This window comes from Tripterygium wilfordii, chromosome 20, assembly GCF_013401445.1.
Source record: "Tripterygium wilfordii isolate XIE 37 chromosome 20, ASM1340144v1, whole genome shotgun sequence".
Lineage (NCBI taxonomy): Eukaryota > Viridiplantae > Streptophyta > Magnoliopsida > Celastrales > Celastraceae > Tripterygium > Tripterygium wilfordii.
In genome coordinates, this window is record NC_052251.1 from 486,155 (window position 1) to 505,454 (window position 19,300).

General features: G+C 38.8%; 5 protein-coding genes across 7 annotated transcripts; 1 reads left to right on the forward strand and 4 right to left on the reverse strand.

The window, feature by feature from the left end:
* Nucleotides 1–72: 72 nt before the first annotated feature.
* LOC119987018 lies at nt 73–2,944 on the reverse strand. The gene is made up of 9 exons (XM_038831720.1): nt 2,489–2,944; nt 1,754–1,905; nt 1,574–1,669; nt 1,408–1,470; nt 1,135–1,203; nt 936–1,038; nt 780–851; nt 560–648; nt 73–463 (listed from the first exon to the last, which is right to left on the reverse strand). Exons 1-9 carry the CDS (start codon nt 2,814–2,816, stop codon nt 311–313), a joined length of 1,125 nt encoding a protein of 374 aa, XP_038687648.1. The 5' UTR covers nt 2,817–2,944; the 3' UTR covers nt 73–310.
* Nucleotides 2,945–4,806: 1,862 nt separating this feature from the next.
* LOC119987019 (protein HAIKU1-like) lies at nt 4,807–7,181 on the reverse strand. Its single transcript, XM_038831721.1, has 2 exons — nt 6,884–7,181; nt 4,807–6,776 (listed from the first exon to the last, which is right to left on the reverse strand). The coding sequence occupies exon 2, from the start codon at nt 6,303–6,305 to the stop codon at nt 5,331–5,333; it is 975 nt and encodes a 324-aa protein (XP_038687649.1). The 5' UTR covers nt 6,306–6,776; nt 6,884–7,181; the 3' UTR covers nt 4,807–5,330.
* A 1,828-nt stretch (nt 7,182–9,009) lies between these two features.
* On the forward strand, nt 9,010–13,074 carry LOC119987559. 3 transcript variants are annotated; one of them, XR_005465463.1, is made up of 3 exons: nt 9,010–9,232; nt 10,649–11,277; nt 12,517–13,074. XR_005465463.1 is itself a non-coding variant. In XM_038832494.1 (2 exons), exons 1-2 carry the CDS (start codon nt 9,077–9,079, stop codon nt 11,159–11,161), a joined length of 669 nt encoding a protein of 222 aa, XP_038688422.1. In that variant the 5' UTR covers nt 9,010–9,076; the 3' UTR covers nt 11,162–11,928. The 3 variants fall into 3 exon arrangements, 1 of the variants encoding a protein (XP_038688422.1); XR_005465462.1 differs by lacking the exon at nt 12,517–13,074 and adding an exon at nt 11,554–11,928 and having other exon boundaries at nt 9,011–9,232; XM_038832494.1 differs by lacking the exon at nt 12,517–13,074 and having other exon boundaries at nt 10,649–11,928.
* LOC119987485 lies at nt 12,183–12,536 on the reverse strand. Its single transcript, XM_038832408.1, has one exon. It carries the CDS (start codon nt 12,534–12,536, stop codon nt 12,183–12,185), a length of 354 nt encoding a protein of 117 aa, XP_038688336.1.
* Nucleotides 13,075–13,232: 158 nt separating the features above from the next.
* LOC119987557 (transcription factor MYC2-like) lies at nt 13,233–15,894 on the reverse strand. The gene has a single exon (XM_038832493.1). The coding sequence runs from the start codon at nt 15,676–15,678 to the stop codon at nt 13,630–13,632; it is 2,049 nt and encodes a 682-aa protein (XP_038688421.1). The 5' UTR covers nt 15,679–15,894; the 3' UTR covers nt 13,233–13,629.
* Between the last annotated feature and the right edge of the window lie 3,406 nt (nt 15,895–19,300).

The following is a 19,300-nucleotide window of genomic DNA, read 5'->3' on the forward strand; positions in this document are numbered from 1 at the left end:
CCGCATTTTCGGTCCTTACTTTAAGTCCACGTAAAAGAATTCATAACTGTAAGAGCTGGAAAAGATGTGATGTTGGTACAAAATTTGGGAGACTAGAATTGGTGCAAACAATATCGTATACAATACAATAGAAGCTCATTATCTACAGCGTATAGTGCTATCTATGCTATATAGTATATATCCTTCGTTCAACTTATGTACTATCAGTGTATGGTGCCACTTAAACACAATTCTACATTATTCAGCTCTTACCTATGTTGTACAGATTTCCAAACTCCCCGTTTGGGCGGTTTCTTCTCCAAGAATATTCTTATAGATTATTAGGGTTTTCTCCAACCGACTTAAGTCGTTGTAATCTCTGGCGTAGTCTTCTCCGATGGTCATGTATCTTCCAAAGCCCATGTCCAAGTATGACGGCAGAGTATATGCCATGTGTAATCATAGGCGCAAGAATATTATCCGTCTGTGACATTTGAAATACGATATAGAGAATGTAATTATTTCTACGAACAGAAGATTATCGGTAAATATTTCAACGACAAAGAGTGTCGAGAATTACCTGGATCCATTCATTACCAAGGTAGAGGGCCAAAAGTCCTTCCAGTAGAGGAGAGTAAATCTTTTTCATTTGCCTCCTCTCATACCAGGCTACAGATATATATGAAAGCAATGAGAAAAGAAATATTTTAAGACAACTATTCAATGTGTCAAAACGGGCAGATTAAAATCTATTCAACGCGGGATCTAATTGGAAAGTAGGTTAAGAGACGGAATGTAACCTGCAAAAAGCTTTTTAAGATCTTGACGACCAGAGCAAGATCGTAAAACTGGCGCAACTATGTAAGTAGGATCTGAAAAAAACAATACCAGTTTGTAATCAAACTTCTACACTTAAAGCAATCTGTTTTCATATTCAAAAGGAAATGAGAGAGAACCTTTGGGTGAACCAGCCACATAATAAAGAGATCCTGTAAGTGCGGCTGTTATTACAGCTGCGAAGGCCTGAGCAAACGGGACAAATGGAGGCAGCACGCCGGTCTGCAATATGCAGTCATGTGAAAATTTTAGTGATAAGAATCTCCTTTCCACGGAAGACATGAAAGGAACGTAACATAATCAAGTATCAAAACATACAAGAGATGCTATTCCTCGCACATCTGTTAACAAATCTGTCCCTCTCAGAAATATATCCGCCAGTGCACCCTGTAGACACGCCACAAAAAAAAAGGTTCAGTCCTTGAATTAACCCAATTAGACACTTCACTTCGGACAGGCAAACATGTGGCTCCACATATTATGTGGGGTAAGGTCTGCGTGCACTTGTTTGTCCCTGACCCCACCCATTGCGGGAGCTTTGTGCACGGGAATTGTTTACCTCATCTTAGACGCTTCACTTTGGAAATATACCTGTACAGCGGCCCGGTAAAACAGCTCCTCGCCCACTGAGCTTGCAGCAACTATTAGTATGAACTGCAAAGTCGATTTAAAATACTTTTCAGTTTCATCAAAGATAGACTCTGCGGTAGACATAGCTATAAAGTACATTTAAAGTTGAATACGATTTCCGGTTTACCTGCCATGGTGACATCCCATAAAAGAAACTCCACAGTTCCTCATCTTCCACATCTCTGATGGCTCGGGCATGAGGTGATAACTTCACAACTTCATCCTGTGCACATTAATATGTTGAAAATGATCCACAAATCCATTAAGTAAGAAAGTAATGAAATTCTATAAGAAGGTAATCGCATACATCTAGTATAAATAGAAGGGCCATGATGGGGGGAGCCGCATAGCCAAGACCTTCTAGAATAGCATCCAAGGACGGATGAAAACCCCCCATGCAATCAATTCCAGTGATTGAGCATATGAACCTTCCTGCTAGAGCCATTGCTCCATATATACCTGATTTCACAACACAAAAATAAGTAAACAAGCAAGCACACAAATCCAATAAAAGCTTTTCCTTTGTGTTTTCTTGTAGCGAATATATTCAGATCGAACATATAGCCTACAAAAAAAAATAAAAATTTGTGACCTAGGAACCACCCAGAACAGCCCGCACTACAGTGATGAACTACATATCAAAGCTCATGCGGGTAGGGCCAGGAAGTGGGACAAAACCACCAAACAATGATTTCACAAGAAAATATCCAAAACAACGATTTCAAAAGAAAATATCCCAATTAATTGGTTCGAACTCCGAGCTCAGGCGTCATACGCCACAAGTCCGAGAGATAATATCAACAAGGCTATACAACACAATCTTTAAAGCTTCTGAGAGGCAATCAATCAAAAGAAAAGTCTCTCTTCTGTCTGCCCAAACCCAGAAAAGATAACAAAAAAAACAATAAAGGGGCAAGATTTTATTACACTTTATGAGAAACAGAGAATCAATTGCTTTTCCAAAGCTTAATAAAGGAAAATCGGCAATTTGTAATTGTTCAATAATAGTAACAATCACCCAGAAGAAAAAAGCATAACTAACCGATTCCGTAGCTGAGTCGAACAACCGCCCCAATCTTCTCCCAAAAGGGGAACTCGGCGTCGCCACCGAAGCGGCCACTATCGAATGTGGTAACCTCCATTGCAGGTCCCACATACCCTCGCCGACTCTCTCTCTCCTCAATCCCTTCACTGCTCCGCTCTGCGGAGGCCTTGACACACCGAATTGTACCCCGAAAATCTCCTCCATCATATAAGCCCACTCTCTTCCTCCTCGCATTGAATACGCCAAACTCAGTAGCCGACCCTGCCCTGCCGCAAAACGACGTACTTGGCGGCGGTGACGCTCCGTTTATTAAAGAAATCACCATTTATCGATCTTGGATCTTCTTCATTGAGAGTGTTTTTGGAGCTCGTGTGGCATATGGACCGTTCATTTCTTTATTTGGAGAGGAGAACCGCAGGGATGGGGAGGAGTGGACGGTCGTGACGGAACCACGGCCCACCCGGGTATTGGATAGAGTGGTTTAATGAACTGGGATATCTAAATTGCCTATAAGAGAATGACACGTGGAGATAATGTTGGCGGGGTACTGTCAAAATTCAGTTAGAGAATACCTTGAATTTTTATTTATTTTTCAAACATAAAATAAGACCAAATTTTTGAAAAAAGGATCAAACGAGATCCATGCCATTTGACCCTCCGCGGCACCGTAATCATGTCGGCTTTGGGTTTTACTTGTTTCAGTGTGGATACATCGAACTCACATAATTTTTATCTTTTTAAATCGTTTCACTTATCGATATTTCAAAAAACCTTCAGTGTGGATACATCGAATTCACACAATTTTATCCTTTTAACTCGTTTCACTTAACGATATTTCAAAAAACAAAGAAGTTTGAATTTTTCTTATAAATCACATTGTTAGCGAAATCCAAATGATGTGGGATTATAAATCTAATAATTTATGAGTTACTTGCAAATTATTTGTTGACATTTTGACTGGAATTATGTGCATCTCTGATTATCTGTTCAATATGAGTAGGGAATGACTAGTAACGGGCCCATTAAGAAAGGAGGCTTATTGGTCCATGTTTAGACCCAAGTTGGGCTTCAGCCCAAAGTACATATTTGTGAGTGGAGAAAACCGTAAGGCCCAAAACAGTCGATAAGCTCCGGGAGAGAGAATACACAAAGCTTAGAAAGAGCCTTGGTCAATTGCAAAACGAAAATGATAAAGATCCTAACAATTGGTATCCCAACTATCCCGAGTTGGAAGCAAAGGATCCAAGTGAATTTATGAGCTTCAGTGCTCCACATGTTCCACATGAATACATAATGCATATGAAATCTTGTGCGTACAATTCAATAACTGGGATACCGACTACTAGAATTCATATCATAACTGATTGCACAATTGGCAGTCTCATTCCTGCACTGCTTCATCAAGTTATGTCTGTGTGAGGAGTGAAACAGTGCCTACCCATATGGGAGACATCTATTGAACTTTTGGGCGGCCAAGTTAGGGTCTGTGGAAGAGGGAGGTAAACTTGGATTGGATAACTAAACAAGTAATTCATCCTAACAAGCGCAGACTAGGACATCTAAGTCATAATCTATATATCCGGCCAAACTTCTGGCATCTAATTCCATTTTTTTGACTACTTAAAATTAATCTCGTATTGTTCTAGGGAGTTAGGCAGAACCACACCTTCCCTCTTTGATTCCTTCACAGTTACTCAAGCTACTTTTTTCCAAACCAAATTCTGACTGTTTTCAAATCTTCCAAAATTGGGCAAAAACTATAGGTTCTTGGTTCAATCAGCTATACTTGAGCCTCCTCTCTTATACCTCACCACTTCAACAAAGGAAAAAAGAACACATTGATCTCAAACTTATCTGAGATCAACACTAGTAAAGCACTAAGGCTACAGTACTAGTATGCCTTATTCAGTTATTCTTCATCCAATACTGTACACCCAACAGTCTCATTCGTCATCCAATCCTACTACGGTTACAAACTGTCATCCCTAAGGACTTTTTTTTTGTAACCGAGAATTCTCCAACCCAACATGCCCACCAGACAGTTACGCTAGCTCTAAACTCGAACCGCCCAGCATTTGGAAGGAGTTACCCACACGTATATTCACAAGCAAGCATCTACCTCCACATCATGAACTTGTTTCAGTAAAAGGAAAAGGAAAGTGCTATATGGATACTATTTTTCAACTTGCTTCTAAAAGGAATTATAACTAGAAGCATAAAACAATGCCTTAGTCACCTTACCACATCCTCCCTGCAAGCAAGGTAAACGATCTCAATAAATAGGTCAAAGCTGGCTACAACACCAAGGCAACATATGTTTGGAAGCACAAGAAATCCTTGATAATGGTTGAAGAATTGTCAAAAGACAAAGACATATCTTATTAGCATTGTCAAAAAAAAAACAAGAAGAAAGAAATAATCCTGAGTTCAAACTAATTAAAGTCTACTATACAATTACACAAATACATAAGAATGCTTCCACTAGATTTGCTACATTTCAGTTTGATGTCTGTAAGCCTACCTCCTTCCATGTTACACCTTTGTCATTCATTTCATTGCTCCTGACCCAGGTGTCCAGTTGAGTTGTCCGATCTTCACTCTATCACCTAAAAGCAAATCTTGTCCAAGAAACTAAAAATCTTGTAGCTGTCTCAGAAGCTAACCTCAAACATCCACAGAATGGCTATTAACAAAATAAATCAAAACTAATGAAAATTAGAAAAAAGATTACAACTTTCTAGAGGAAAGTTCTGTTCAGCAGGATATCAGTCAGCATAAACAAGGTGTCAGCTCCTCATCTAGCACACAGCTCACCTTTACAACAATGCTTCACCCTTGACTATTGATTCCTCCATATTGGACTTGACATGGGGAAAAAACCAGGTGATAATGGAAATGAAAGACCAGGAGATGGTGGAGGTTGAGGACCTGGACCAAAAATTCCAGACCGAGCCATGGGCGAAAAGGCAAAATTGGGTGTCATTGGAGGAGGATACTGAACCCCTGGAGAAAGCAAAGGATAAGGTGATCGTGGAGACAACAAATTCATGTAACCAGTGGGAGATGGCCACAGAAATTGAGAGATCGGAGAGGGTAAAGGACCAGGATCATTCATAGTCGGCGGAGGGTGATTACGCATAGGAGGAACGGGACCATTTGCTCGTAGAGAAGGGAGTGGAGGCAGATTAGGAAGAAACCCAGAAGTTTGCGGTGGAGGTTGAAATTGACCGGGAACTTGAGGCTGTGGTTGTGTCTGAGAACGAGCTTGATTTTCCCTAGAACTAGGATCCATGATAGAAGTTTGGAGGTAACGCATGTATGCTGAGATTGGAGATTCAGCAGTATTAGCCCAAAATAATTCCCCAGGTGTCAAAGGTGGGATCATTGTTGTTGGAGATGGTTGCCCATATTGACCAGGTCGAGCAAAGTTACCATTGTAAGGAACTTGCGGAGGAGCTGCAGGTGCTGGTGCTGGGACTGGGACCGGTACCGGAACTGGAACTGGAACTGGCGGAGGGATGTGGGGACGATTGATGGGTGTGAGTGGAGGTGGTCTAATCTTCTGCAACCGCATACTCTGTTGTTTGGGTGAATTTTGGGGAGGTCTTGGAATAGGTTCTTGTGATGGAGAACCAGTTAACTGCTGAACAATGCTTCTAAAATCATTCTTGCTTATGTTGTAAACCTGAGGCTGAGGCTGTTGCCTATTCACATTATTTGCAAAATTAGGTTGGTGAATTGGACTCTTCCTTATATTCTTTCCAATCTTGTTGACACCTAAATGGTCATTCTGCCTGTTTCTTGAATCATCCATCTTTCTAAACTCAACTTATCCTCAATAAAACAAAAGAAAAAAACACCAATTCTATTCCACCAAATCAAAACAATTCAAAACCCCTCCTTGAACTTCACAATTCTAGTTCAAAAATCGGCAACCTGCAACCACACAGAAGAATCTCCACCAAAAACCAAAGAAGTTCCTCAAAAACACCCACCAGCCAAAACAGATTCGGTATACTCCAGCATAATCATTGCTAAGAACAGATGAAACCCCAGCTAAAAGGAATAAACAAAGAGTAATTCAGCTCCAACTCCAAGACTTCCCAAAATCTTAAGCTTGAGAGTACCCAAATAACCAGCTTACAACCAAAATAACCCAGTAAATCCTTCTCCAAGAAAAACCCAAAACCAGGCAACAACAGAGATCAATAGACTAATAAAGTTGAAACCCAAATCTCAGAATGAGGAATCAATTCAATACTAACCCTTTACCCAATTTGACACCCTGAGTATGAAAAATAATAAAGGAGTCAACACAAAGATAGAAACAAAAGAAAACAAATACAGACGGGGAGAGAGAGAGGAAGAAAGTGAATAGAAAATTACGCTTACCAAACGCGAAAGACTCCTCCTTTCGTACTGATCCCTTATTTGAGTTATTTCCCTTCGTAGACTTTGAACAAGAAGAAGGAAACCTAGAAGTTTAAGCAGATGTAGAGAGAGAAAGTGGAAGCGCGAGCAGTTGGTCAATGAGAATGTGAAAACGAAGGAGAAAAAAATAAAATAATTTTACATAGAGAGAGAAGGACGAAATGTTGTGTGAGGTTCTGTGGTGCCCACGGGAGAGTATTTCCGGCGGCGACGAGCTTACGTCTGCGACGGGGTTCGTCCTCGTCTGCTGTAGACTTGAAATTTTACAGCAGTCGTCAATAATAACAACGGAATCAACGCCGGCGTCTAAGTCACGTCCCGCAGGACTTGCCACGTAAGTGTCTATTGCTTTGGTTAACGGCGGCGTAGTTTAAATTTTCCCCAATTTTAGTTAATTAATCATTTTATTCATAATTGATGCGTGATTATAATTAATGAAAAAGAAGAAAATAAAAATTATAATTGGTTAATTATATATGACATAATAAATATATTGCCCATCCCAATAATGCCATGTGCTATAGGGCTTATTTACATATAAATCACATTAGAATAAGTTGTGTTAAATATCCCACATCGATTTGGTTTTTTATGGTTTATAAGGATGATTCATCTCTATAACACTTAAGGCACCTTTTAATAAATGATAAAACCGTACGGATTTATACTCAGAGCGGACAATACCTCAAATTGATTTGGATCGTGTAAAATTATGACATGGTATTGAATCTTATATTCGCTCCTAAAAAAACTTTCACCCGTTTGGGTTACTTGTTGAACCTTTTAAATGTCTTTATGAATAAACCACCTACAAGGTGAGAGATACCAAAAGCGAAAGGACCCTAACCCGTATAATCCACTCGTTATTATTACTCAAATGGGTTTGCTGGATTGCATATTTGCATTGGGTCAAATCATAACAGGGAGTCAAAACAGGGTATAATGAGGGAATCGGTTCCATTTGGTCGGTGGTGTTGATTCTCAACGGTCAATACCCAGGTTGGGAGGAAACCCTATTGGTTTGGGCGGCGATACATGTATATATGTGCAAATCCAAGTTGATTTGAAGAATTCTTTGTTGCTGCCAACCCTTCATAGACTCAAGACAAAACAATACAAACAGTAGACCTTTACGTGTTTGTGAATTGTAAAAGTGAGTCAATGAAGATAATCATGGAATGATGGATCATTTGTAACTGAGTCAATAAAGGTGACATATGTGTATATCTCAAAGGAAAGTGGAACTCAAAGTCTCCTATTCACTTTGCTTTTTGGCAAAACGTGTAGTCTCTCATTCACCTACCAGTTTTTCTTCTGGAAAATCAAAACGTCTCTTGGAATTTTTAGAACAAAAATAAAAGTGTAGGAAAAGAGAGTTTGGGGCTTTTCACATTAACTTACCAGTACTTCTTCTTGAAAAACAAAAAATAAGAAGTGTGAACAATCAATTTTTTGACATAAATTTAATCGATTAATTATCGACGGTTATTTCATTTGGTTATAATCATTTTTTTTGAAAATAATTGGTCAATCAATTGATTTGATGATTTTTTTTCTACAATTCTTTTAACACCCATAAAAAAAATAAGCATTTCTTCTAGAAAAACAAAAAACTAGTAATTATCAACGGTTATTTCGATTGGTTATAATTATTTTTTTTGAAAATAATTGGTCAACCGATCAATTCTTTATCTACAATCCTCTTAACACCCATAAAAAAAAAGCATTTCTTTCGGAAAAACAAAATACTAGTAATTATCGATGGTTATTTCGATTGGTTATAATTATTTTTTTGAAATAATTGACCAACCGATCGATTTGGCGATCGATTCTTTTTCTACAATCCTTTTAACACCTATTAAAAAAGGCATTTCTTCTGGAAAAACAAAAAACTAATGTTATAAAAATTCGGTTTTTAACATAAATTTAATCTACTAATCCAAGGATTATCAATAGTTAATTATATATATTTTTTGGAAAACCTATAAAAGTTACTGAAGAAAGGTTCGAACACTTGACCTCAAGAATAACTTGTGTTCTAGGCTTCTAACAAACTGATCTAACCACGGTTGCATTCTGACTGTCCCAATAATTTTTTTACTTAAAGAGACAATCCACGTTCCGACGACCCCAGGTTGTAACTTGTACGCTCGAATGCTCGACCTTCACTTTAAACGAACACCTCCTCTCTGTCTAGTGTCTACACAAGATCACCAATTTCCGCCTCCCCCTCTCTGTTTCTCTCTCTCTGCAAGGTTGTCAGTCAGACAAGATCGAACTCGCCATAACAGTCACGAAACCTGGTATCTCGTAAGGTTCTTTTGTCTCTTCCTTTCTTTCACTTTTCCGTCGAACGTTCTGGTTGAGCTTATTCGCAAAAACCCACGTAAGATCGCTTTACTGTGGGATCAAAAGAGGTAGATCTATTACCCAACATGTTGAATAGTTGAAAGTTGGGTCTTGTATATGGTGAAGTGCGATTCTTTTTGAACATATTTGTTGATATTTTCATTTTTGGTATTTTGATGTCTCTGTTTTTTATTGAGTTTCATTATCTTCTCCTTTAGGATTTTGCATAGTACTAGTCAAAAAGAAAATTGAGAGCTTATGGCATCATGTAGTTGAGGTTAGGCGGTTGAGCTACTTGTGTGTTCAATGTGGTTGATTCTGTGTGCCTTCCGAATTGCTGTAAATTGTATTGTATACCAATTGAGCAAATAAAGTTTTCAAGATTACCCTTCGACATTAATGTTTGATGATGAGCCACTTGGGTGATAGTCTAGTTGGTGAATATCTCTAGGGTCAAACCGTACCATACAGACTCAGGAGGTTCTATGTTCGATTCTCAATAGGGCAATAGTCTTGTGGCCATGGGCGTTGGGCTTTGGTCCAATTTATCCTGTTGTTAGACAAAAATTTCCTGTGCGCGTGGGCTTGACGGACCAAGTGTAAGCCCATATCCGCTGTCCGAAAGGCTAGCTTGTTTGGTGGACATATTTTTTCCCGTTATCTAACTAGATGATTCAAGATGTTGAAGATTTGATGGGTTGTAAGAGATGATGTCGTTTTAAATGTTGAACAAATACGGAATCATTTTATATGATTTCAGGAGCTGTTAAAGTATAAATTTTATCCCTACTTCATAGCATTTGCAAAGAAAGAAGAACATCGGGTACATCATCTTCGACATTTGTGAAAATGTGAAGCCAAATTAGTTAAACTATGAAAGGGAGGTGTATATCTTTCACAAAATGTTGTGAAATAGTGAAAATGATCTTGGATACATCTGCAACGGTCGTTGACGGTTGCTGAGATTAAAACAGTTGAGTTTATTAAAAGCTTTAGATGCTACTTCCCTTTAGAATTTTATTTATTGTTAGAAATTATGATTACAGTGGATGCATATGTCTTATGTTGTCATGCCCGGGACAAAATAAGACATATTAGAAGGCAATTATTTATCCTAGAGTAGCCTGGGTTGCCTTAGATAACTTGAAATTGCTCCCTATCGGTGTTTTGAGATATGATCAGTGAGAAACGTAAAGGAGATTTGTGGGCAGTACGTTTTTTCTTTCATGGTACTAGTCCTTTTCGAAGAGTTCTTCGACGAGGTGGTTTAGTTCTGAGTCGTCTGATCGTAAGAGGGTATATGCTTATGTTGCCTCTTTATTGAACTTCAATTATTCTAGCTGCTTAGCGCTTACTGTTATCTGCACTCGAATCCAGGTAAAATCTAACCGCTGTTCAGAACAAGACATTCTGCTTATGGAGCCTCTAAATCAAAGCAATGAAACTGAAAGCCATAATGACGTAATGAACCGCCGTCTTAAGAACCGAGAACGGCAACGCAGATATAGGGCTCGGAAGCGCCTTGAAGCAGATTTGAAGAAATCTCACATGATTAACAAATCAACTACTCTTGAAGTAGGGCAGCAACTGAATGGGAATCTCAACAATTGTAGGACTCGCGTTCATTGTTTGCGAAATTGGAAAAAAGATGCAAGAATGGCTCATGCATGTAAGAATAATGGAGACACACCGGATGCTTCCGTTACTCCTGCTTTGACGTCAACAATTAATGGTTATACACTCTCCTTGCCTTCTGATACGAAGGAAGTGGTGCCACCAGAGAATAATAATACTTCTGCAAATTTACTTAGCCTGACTGGTGGAGAAGCGCATAAACCAATGCTTGTTCGAAGAGATTGGAAATCTGAAGCAAGAAAGAAGAAACAGTAAGGTGGTTATTCGCGACTTGTAATTATGATGGAGTTCTTGAGGATACTGATTGATTGTGGATATAACCGTCTTTTTGATGGTGAAATCATGATGTGGCCAAACAATATGCAAATGAGGTAAGTGAATATCTTATTGAGATAAGAAAATCATTTTTTTCCTTTTTCCTTGGTTTCTTTTTTTTTTTTTACGTATGGCCTAATGGTAGAGTTGTAGTGGTGCAACCTAGAGTTCACAAGTTCAATTTTTGGAAACGGTCTCTCCACATATTATGTGGGGTAAGATCTGTGTATGTACTGCTTGTTCATGATCCCGCTTACTACGAGAGTCTTGTGCACGATAGTTGTTTACATTTACTTTCATAAAATAACATATACCAACTTATGTTGTTGCAGTAGCCGGTGGTGTCATAGATTATCCTGTATTGCTGTTACAGTTAAATAACTACTGACTCCATACCGGAGCATTACTACACCAGAAGACATTTTTGTACGTATCTCCAGTTAAAGAGGTCATGTCAGTTCACAAGAATTACCATATTATGTGAAATTTGGTGAAATTACTACACGTTTGAACAGGAAGATTTCTGTGTATGCATTGACATTGAAAAGGTTTAGTTTGTTGAGTGCTTTCCTTATTTAAAAGAAACACTTATTTTCTATGGCATTTCATGCCAACTTAATGCCTGGTTGAACGAATGTTGTTTGTGAGACATTATGAGTCTTCTTATTGAATTCGACTTTTTACTTCGATACATCATCGATTTTCTTAGTGTTCCTGAGAGTGATTAGTGTGGGGGAGAGCACAAATATTGTGTTTGAAATGAAATCATTCATGTTCTTGACTTGAAGACTTTCTGGGTCTGATTTATTCTGTATTATGTGCTCCATGTTATTGGTACTGATATGAATGTATCATGAATTAGCAACTTTATATGCAGAAATCCTTGAAATTATAAGCAAAAAGGAAGAGCAATGTGTAATATATATATGTATTGGATACATATAGACAAAAGGGAATCATTTCATAATAGTCTCTCATCTGCTCTCTTCACCTCCGCCCTTCTCTGTCTTAAATCCTCAAAGCTCCAATCCCTTCTCATTCCAGAGCTCCTCACTAACCTGGGTTCAGCACCAGATCCTTCAAACATAACCGCACCGGTACTAGTAAGCCGGCGATGGCAGTTCCTCATCTTCTTTGCAGCAACTACTTTTGATCCACTCCTAATTTGTTCATAAGGTTGTGGACTCAAATTCCCTGACCAGCTCCTATTTACCTTTATACAACATATCTTCTTGCATTGTTTCCCATGGTTACAACGTTCCTGTTCTGAGTTTGTTCTCTGCAAGGATTGGAAGGTAAGGCAATTGAGACTCATTGTTGGAATCAGAACAAGAGCTAAGCCCGCCGGTTCGGGGTGGCCGGTGGCAGCAGAGGAATGAAAGAGGGAGGATGTGAATTTACATATAGTTAGAATTTGAGACTAATTTTCAAGATTTTGCAGATAAGTTATAGAAGTGGTTTGGTTAATTGGTTGGAGAAATGATAACCATTGCTATTTTTTATCAATACAAATCATGGGAGACCACTAAAAAGGAGGCAAACAAGTTCTCTATATTAAGGTTGTCTGCAACTTAAAACTTGGCCAAATGGCATGAGCTAGATACAGACGTTATAATGTTTCAGCATAATTGTCTTTTGCTATTATTGTAGTATAGCTCAGTAGTTTTTTAACAATCCTTTTATAGCCTGATGGACTGTTTAATGAACGAAAAGGGATTTTCCTGTTCTGGAAGTAAAAAGGGGTATCAGTGCAGTCAGTTTCTTGCAGTCTCAATTGCGGAAATGTGCTTAGGATTTGCAGTAAATATGAGTCTTTCCTTCCAAAAACAGTAACATGACCATCAGCAAGTATATGACTGAAACTTGCTTTATCTGGGTATTTCTAGATTCATCACATGACGTTTAAATGTTCATTTATATTCAACAGATACAAAGATCACAGTAGTTAAAGATTTCCCTATCAAGCATTCTGATGCAGTTTCAATGGATTCAAACACCAGGCAAAGAACAATAAGCACCCAACAGAAGTTTCTGTTTTCAATTCATATCTGTCTCATGAATCTTCTTCCCCAGGAAAAAGTAACCATAGGAGGTCTGAAGAACAATAAGCCAATGATATAACAGAAGTTAATCCCAAGAAACAGTGAAGCAGGATTACGTGCTCCTAGACATGAAACTTCGATCACCTTAGTGACAATTATTATTTACATAACAGAAGGATGACCAATGCAAAAATCTTCAACTACCAGACTCGCGATTTTCCCTTAGTTCAGCTCCTCAATCTAATGAACTCAAGCTCAGAAATGACTACTAACCAAGAACAGCAAGAACAATATTATACAGACCGGGAGTCTTAAAATGTCCCCAATCCAGATTGCAAATTATTAGACTTGAATATGTTCAATGTCCTATCGAGAATCACCAATCCTGGATTGTATGGCTACCCTGAGCTTCTCCTGCGTGTAAAACCTACTTCCCATCTTCACTGTGGCCTGCTGGATCATCAAATCATTCACCACCGACACGCTTGCGTGATGCACATCAAGGTCTAATTCCTTCAGAGCTGCCATTAGCCTTGCCGCTGGATGGTTCCTTTTGCTACATTGGATTCTAATCATCGCGTCCCATCCGATTATCTTCACATCGACATCCAAATCTATCAGATTAACATTCTTATCCAGCATTCTAGAATCATCCAGAGATGCCGATGCAGGACGTGAATCTTTGATAGCTAATTCGTTCTTCATTCCTTCAAGCTCCTTCTGCAAGTCCTCCCTATCCGACTCTGCGGTTTCAAGCTTTGATCGAAGGTCGTTGATATATGAAATTGCATCACCTAGAAGTGATGCCTTGTCCATCTTAGACACATTAGGAACAACAGCACGTAGGGCATAGAACCTCTGGTTAAGCTTCTCCCTCCTCTGCCTCTCTGCTTCAACATGATTCAATGGCTCTTCTCTCCCATTTGCGGGCTTCCTTCCCCGTTTTCGTGGCTTCTTCTCCGGATCAACAACTCGGCTGCTATCAACATCCTTGATCGCAGAAGCTTCAAGATCCGAGTGTTCAGAATCCGCACCTCCACCACTTGATTTCACCATACCAGAAGAAGGTAAAACCACACCTGAAGTGAATGAAAGCATCCCTTCATCATAGCTACCTCTTGAAGTGGATGATTTCCTCTTTTTATTCATCTCCTCCGTTAGAAATTGGGAATTCCCAGTGAACAAATTCCCATTTCCACTGGTAGCAGTCCTCTTACTTTCCCCAAAATTCAATATTTCCCCAGATCCCGGCTTTAACAAACTCCCTTTCCTTCCATTAATGGCATCATATCCACCAAACTCAGAGAAATTCAATTCTCTGCCAAAGTAGTTCTGATGCTGTTCCTGCTGCTGACGAAGGTGATTAGGGATATGAACTCCATTCCCACTGGGTTTCTCATTCAAACTACTCGAACTGGGATTCTCAATTTGAAACCCTTTCGATATCTGGGGATTACCAGTGTTGTTGGTGTGGCTGCTGCTATTGGTCGCGTTCGCAGTGACACCAGATGTTGGGATTGAACTATTGTCTATTCCGTTCTGCGACGGATCGCTCAGCCAGAGCGAAGACGGGTCGTTCTCGCCCTGATCTGGGTTCGCACCCATGGTCCACGAACCCCCGTCGGCACCACCATTACTGAAATTGAACAAAACCCTGACTTTGTTCATCAGATCTGAACTCTGGAAAATCAATTCAGTGGAACCCAACTCCACCACTCCATTCGACGACGGAATACACACCATGGTCTGCAACCCGAAAACCTGACCCTGCCGCGCCCGTTCGCATGGAGAACTGGAGAACCGGTCAGCACCAACCACCCATACCGGGGTGGAATTAAAGAAGGCCTGACCCGGTAACCCACCTCCGTTAAGGAACGACTGAGTCATCGATACTAAGAAGAACCACTCAGTATCAGTCACCTCTTCATCGACGGCATCATCAGCGACACCAGAAATCAACGAATTGAGCTCACGGAGGACCTTCCTACGGTGCTCCTGCTCGGCAGCGGAAGAGGCGGCGTTCCTGAGCTTCGATTTGGCCTTATCTTCCTCCCCTTTGTAGTACCCATCGCCCCACCCTAGAACCGACGATCCAGAGTAATCGCACGAAGATTGCCAAAAGATTGCGTAGGTCCAGCTCTCCGAAGCCCCCTCAATCAGAGCTTGGAGACGCTGCTGGAGGGTTTCCTGATTGAAACTGACAGAAGGCTGAGAGTGAGTCAGAGACGATGATTTCGATGCCTCCGGATGAGCAGAAGTGGTGGCGGTTGGAGTGGTGGAAGCCGAGGCAGACGATTGAGGAGGCCACAGCTCAATAAGATCGTTGCTGCTCATAAAGGCCTCCATTACAGAGGTGTTATCGTCCATCCACAGATTCATCGCCGAAGAAGATACTGGTAGCCGGTAGTCCGTCATTTCATGCACCGGTTACTGACTCTCCCGATTAAAGTTGAAGTCTTTGCAATAATTGTGGAAGCAGTTGATGTAAACTCAACCGGAGCAAAAATGGGTCTTAGAGAGAGAGAGACAGACGTAGGTGAGAGAGAGAGAGGGGGGCGAAGAAGATGACGATGAGGTGGTGGTGCCCGGGGATAAGGAGGAGGTGTAATTTGGGGTGCATTTGGATTTGGGTTTTATTTCAAGTGAATTTTAAAGTGAGGGGATAGAGTGGACAAAAAAGAGTGGATGGTGAGGGTGGTTTCTAAGAAAGCTCGCCGATTACTTCGGCTACGACTGCGAAGCCGGCGCATTGAAGAGGATTAAGCTGCCTATGCTGACGTGCCAGAATCTGGCTTGGCTCTGTTCTTAGATTTGGATTACTTTATATTTACTGAGCTGAGCTGAGAATAATGCTTGAGATCCTAAAATATGACCCCGACCCCTAATCAATGTGTGAAGTATTGGATGTTAAATGGATTTTACATGTGTTTATAATCAATGGTTATTTCATATATCATGTAAATTTTAGAGTAAAATGGGGGACATATTTTATAGGGTTGTAAGAAATTATTCGAAAAATCGAAACATACAATCAATTATTTTTTAAAAAATATATAGTGAAAATTGAATGGTTAACAGATCGAATAACTGAAATAGTTGTTGCTAACCGACCAATCAATCGGTTAAATTTCTATCAAAAATCACCCCTAATATTTTGGGTAAAATAGCATTACTCAAGTGGAAATCTCTAGGTGGATAGTCAAAAAAAAATTACTAGAGACTAGTTTGGTAACTTATAAGCTTCAACGAATTTGGTAACAAAAAGTTATAAAAGACTAGTTTGTAAGCTCATTAATAATGTAGTGATGTATGCGATTTACTAATTTTAGTTATATTGCATCTTATAAGTTAGGCCTAATTGGTAACATATTATTGTTGCTAAATCGGATACAAAAATTATAAACTCTTTCAAATTTTAACGGGTTTTCGTAGTTTATTCTGAAATAATAATCATTATAGTAAAGGAACTGCAACTTAATTCATGCAATTTATCAGTTTAGCCCTCGTAAATCTCGGATACTTGGATCGCCTCACTCTTCTCAAATATCTGATAAATCTCAGGTCCAACTTTCCACATCCAATCCCTTGTGGCTACACGTTGAGTTTTTGCCAAATTTACTCTGTTATCATGTTGAAATTTATGTTCGCTCAGGCTTGACAATTCGAGTTTAGGCCCGTAACAAATATCCAAAGGAAAATTTTTTATAGTATCATTTTCAGTTAGAAAAACTCAATATTAATTACCATACAACACAAATTTGTGTTGCATATTGAGAGAGAATAAACGTCACAAGCAGTGGCGGAACCAGAAATTCCGACCATTGAGACAAACATTGTAGTATGTATGGTATATTTGAACATTGGGAGATGTACATAATTTCACTAGGAGACTGAGCCCTCTGTGAAATAACACTCGATCCACCATTGGCCACAAGTACAACCAAAGCCTCAAAGAGCTAGAATTAGGGGTAGTTCGCTCGATGTCTATCCCTATCGTACTTAGTTCTCACGGAGGATGTGGTGAACATAGTTGTTGTTGTGGTAGATTTTTTCTTAAAAAATTTACACATTTCTCCATTAAAAAGTGAATCGAATTGAAAAATTAACCATTTGTTCGATTAAATTTATGCCTAAAAATCGACCCCAAACACCCGTCTGGTTGTGGGGTGGCAGGGGTCTGTTGTAGTAAAAACTACAACAAATCCCGTTGTAGGTAATTTGGATCCCAACAAATTTTTATTTTATTTTGAAAAAATTATAAATGTGTAGTTTATGATCTAACGAATCCAACGATATATTTTTTGTTAGAAACAAAAATCAAATTCATAGTGATCCAAACACCAAATGTTTTGAGTTTATATGCGACGGTCTAAAATTGTTAAGCATTTTACATATAGCATATGATTTTTGTTCTGAACAAAAAATATATCGTTGGATTCGTTAGACTATAAACTACACATCTATAATTTTTTCAAAATAAAATAAAAAAAAATTTCGTCTCAAATTGTTATTACAGCAGGGCCTGCTGTAATTTTTTTACACGATCTGCTGTAATTTTTTTACGACAGAGCCCGGCAACCCTGGTTGTGTGGGATTAGAGGTGATTGACGTTTGTGGGCTAAATCCTTAAAAAAAATCCCTGGGGGCCACTTTTCAATTATTCGACAGCCTGTATCTTCGTACAACGTTATCTTTTTGTCTTTTTTTTAAATTTTTTCTTGACATCGATTACGGCAAAGACACTAAAAATACCAAGGAAAGATAACCTGAAAAAAAAAAAAAAAACATTTTAAAAGCTCGCGTTGGCTTCACGAGACGTCAAATCCTGGCCCTTGATTACGTCGTCCGCGCTTGTTAGCATTATATAATAATATTTATACTTTCCTCCTACTTGTTTGACAAAAATTACATATTTAGCACGTTTTGCTTGATTTTTTTAGTTTTTTAACTTTGTAGTTGTGGTGGCACGTGCATGAACCACCTTAGAATGTGACAAAAACATCTCCACTATTGTGGGGCATCCATGTTTAATTTTGATTGAGCCTCCCAATTTTTTTTATTTATTTATCCAATAATGCAGAGAAAAAAACTGAATAATATATATATACATCCACATCATTAAGCACCAAAGCATGTCTAGTTCTAAAAAATTAAAAATAATAAGAATACTAGGTAACTTTTGCATGATATAAAGATAATTTTTAATTATATAATCCACATGCATTGTGTATATAAATCCATGGATTATTTCATGTTATCGGAGTAATTCGGTTCAGTTGGATATAACATCTATTCCACTTTGTTGGGTCTGGCATAACCCAGCTTACAAGTGTGTGGGAATGTTAAAATTTGACATCGAAAAGACGTGAGGATCCCATTGGGTTTGTAAGAGCAAGCCGACCTCTTAACAATCAATTAGGCCTTTTCCCTTGGGCTCAAATATCATTAAGTGAGACGGTTCAGGGAAAAATAAAGTCATGCCGACCCTAGATATCCTTGAGAATCGGTAAAATTGAAAGCGGACAATATAATTGATTGTATGAGGGGGTGAATTTATGAGAAAACATTGATAGAACTAAACAAGTTGGATACAATTGGGCTATATTTTCTGTCCTTGCTTTTCAAGCAGTAAAACTCTTTGTATACTTTCTTAACGATTTCTTCAATTTGTTTGATTCATACTTCAATTTTAGTTGCGGTTTCATCATTGCTAAATATTGTGGTAAGATATGTGTGAGTCGAATTTGAATTTTAGTATTTTACAACGGAAATAATTTACATCCAACTCAACCATCCATGCAATGATTTCACATATTAATTAGTCATGCAATTCTTCATATGATGACATAACCGTTGAATAACGTAACAAAATTGAGACCAAACAATTTGTAGTCTTGCCCTGAAAAGAATCTTGTACGTTTGAGAAGTGTTAGATCTTATCTTATAAATTAAACATGTTATTTTCAACTTTCCGATGTGAGACATTATCTTACACTTGTGGGCTCAATTATGGTTAGACACAAGTTTACTAATTGGT

What these genes read in the sequence shown, in the direction of transcription:
- LOC119987018 (XM_038831720.1), bottom strand. Translation starts at nt 2,816, where the DNA reads ATGGTGATTTCTTTAATAAACGGAGCGTCACCGCCGCCAAGTACGTCG. An exon ending in TTTACCGGGCCGCTGTACAG is followed by an intron (nt 1,204 to 1,407) that starts GTATATTTCCAA and finishes GCGTGTCTACAG; the next exon opens with GGTGCACTGGCGGATATATT. An exon ending in TCTTAAAAAGCTTTTTGCAG is followed by an intron (nt 649 to 779) that starts GTTACATTCCGT and finishes ATATATCTGTAG; the next exon opens with CCTGGTATGAGAGGAGGCAA.
- LOC119987019 (XM_038831721.1), bottom strand. Translation starts at nt 6,305, where the DNA reads ATGGATGATTCAAGAAACAGGCAGAATGACCATTTAGGTGTCAACAAG.
- LOC119987559 (XM_038832494.1), top strand. Translation starts at nt 9,077, where the DNA reads ATGCTCGACCTTCACTTTAAACGAACACCTCCTCTCTGTCTAGTGTCT. An exon ending in GTCACGAAACCTGGTATCTC is followed by an intron (nt 9,233 to 10,648) that starts GTAAGGTTCTTT and finishes ACTCGAATCCAG; the next exon opens with GTAAAATCTAACCGCTGTTC.
- LOC119987485 (XM_038832408.1), bottom strand. Translation starts at nt 12,536, where the DNA reads ATGAGTCTCAATTGCCTTACCTTCCAATCCTTGCAGAGAACAAACTCA.
- LOC119987557 (XM_038832493.1), bottom strand. Translation starts at nt 15,678, where the DNA reads ATGACGGACTACCGGCTACCAGTATCTTCTTCGGCGATGAATCTGTGG.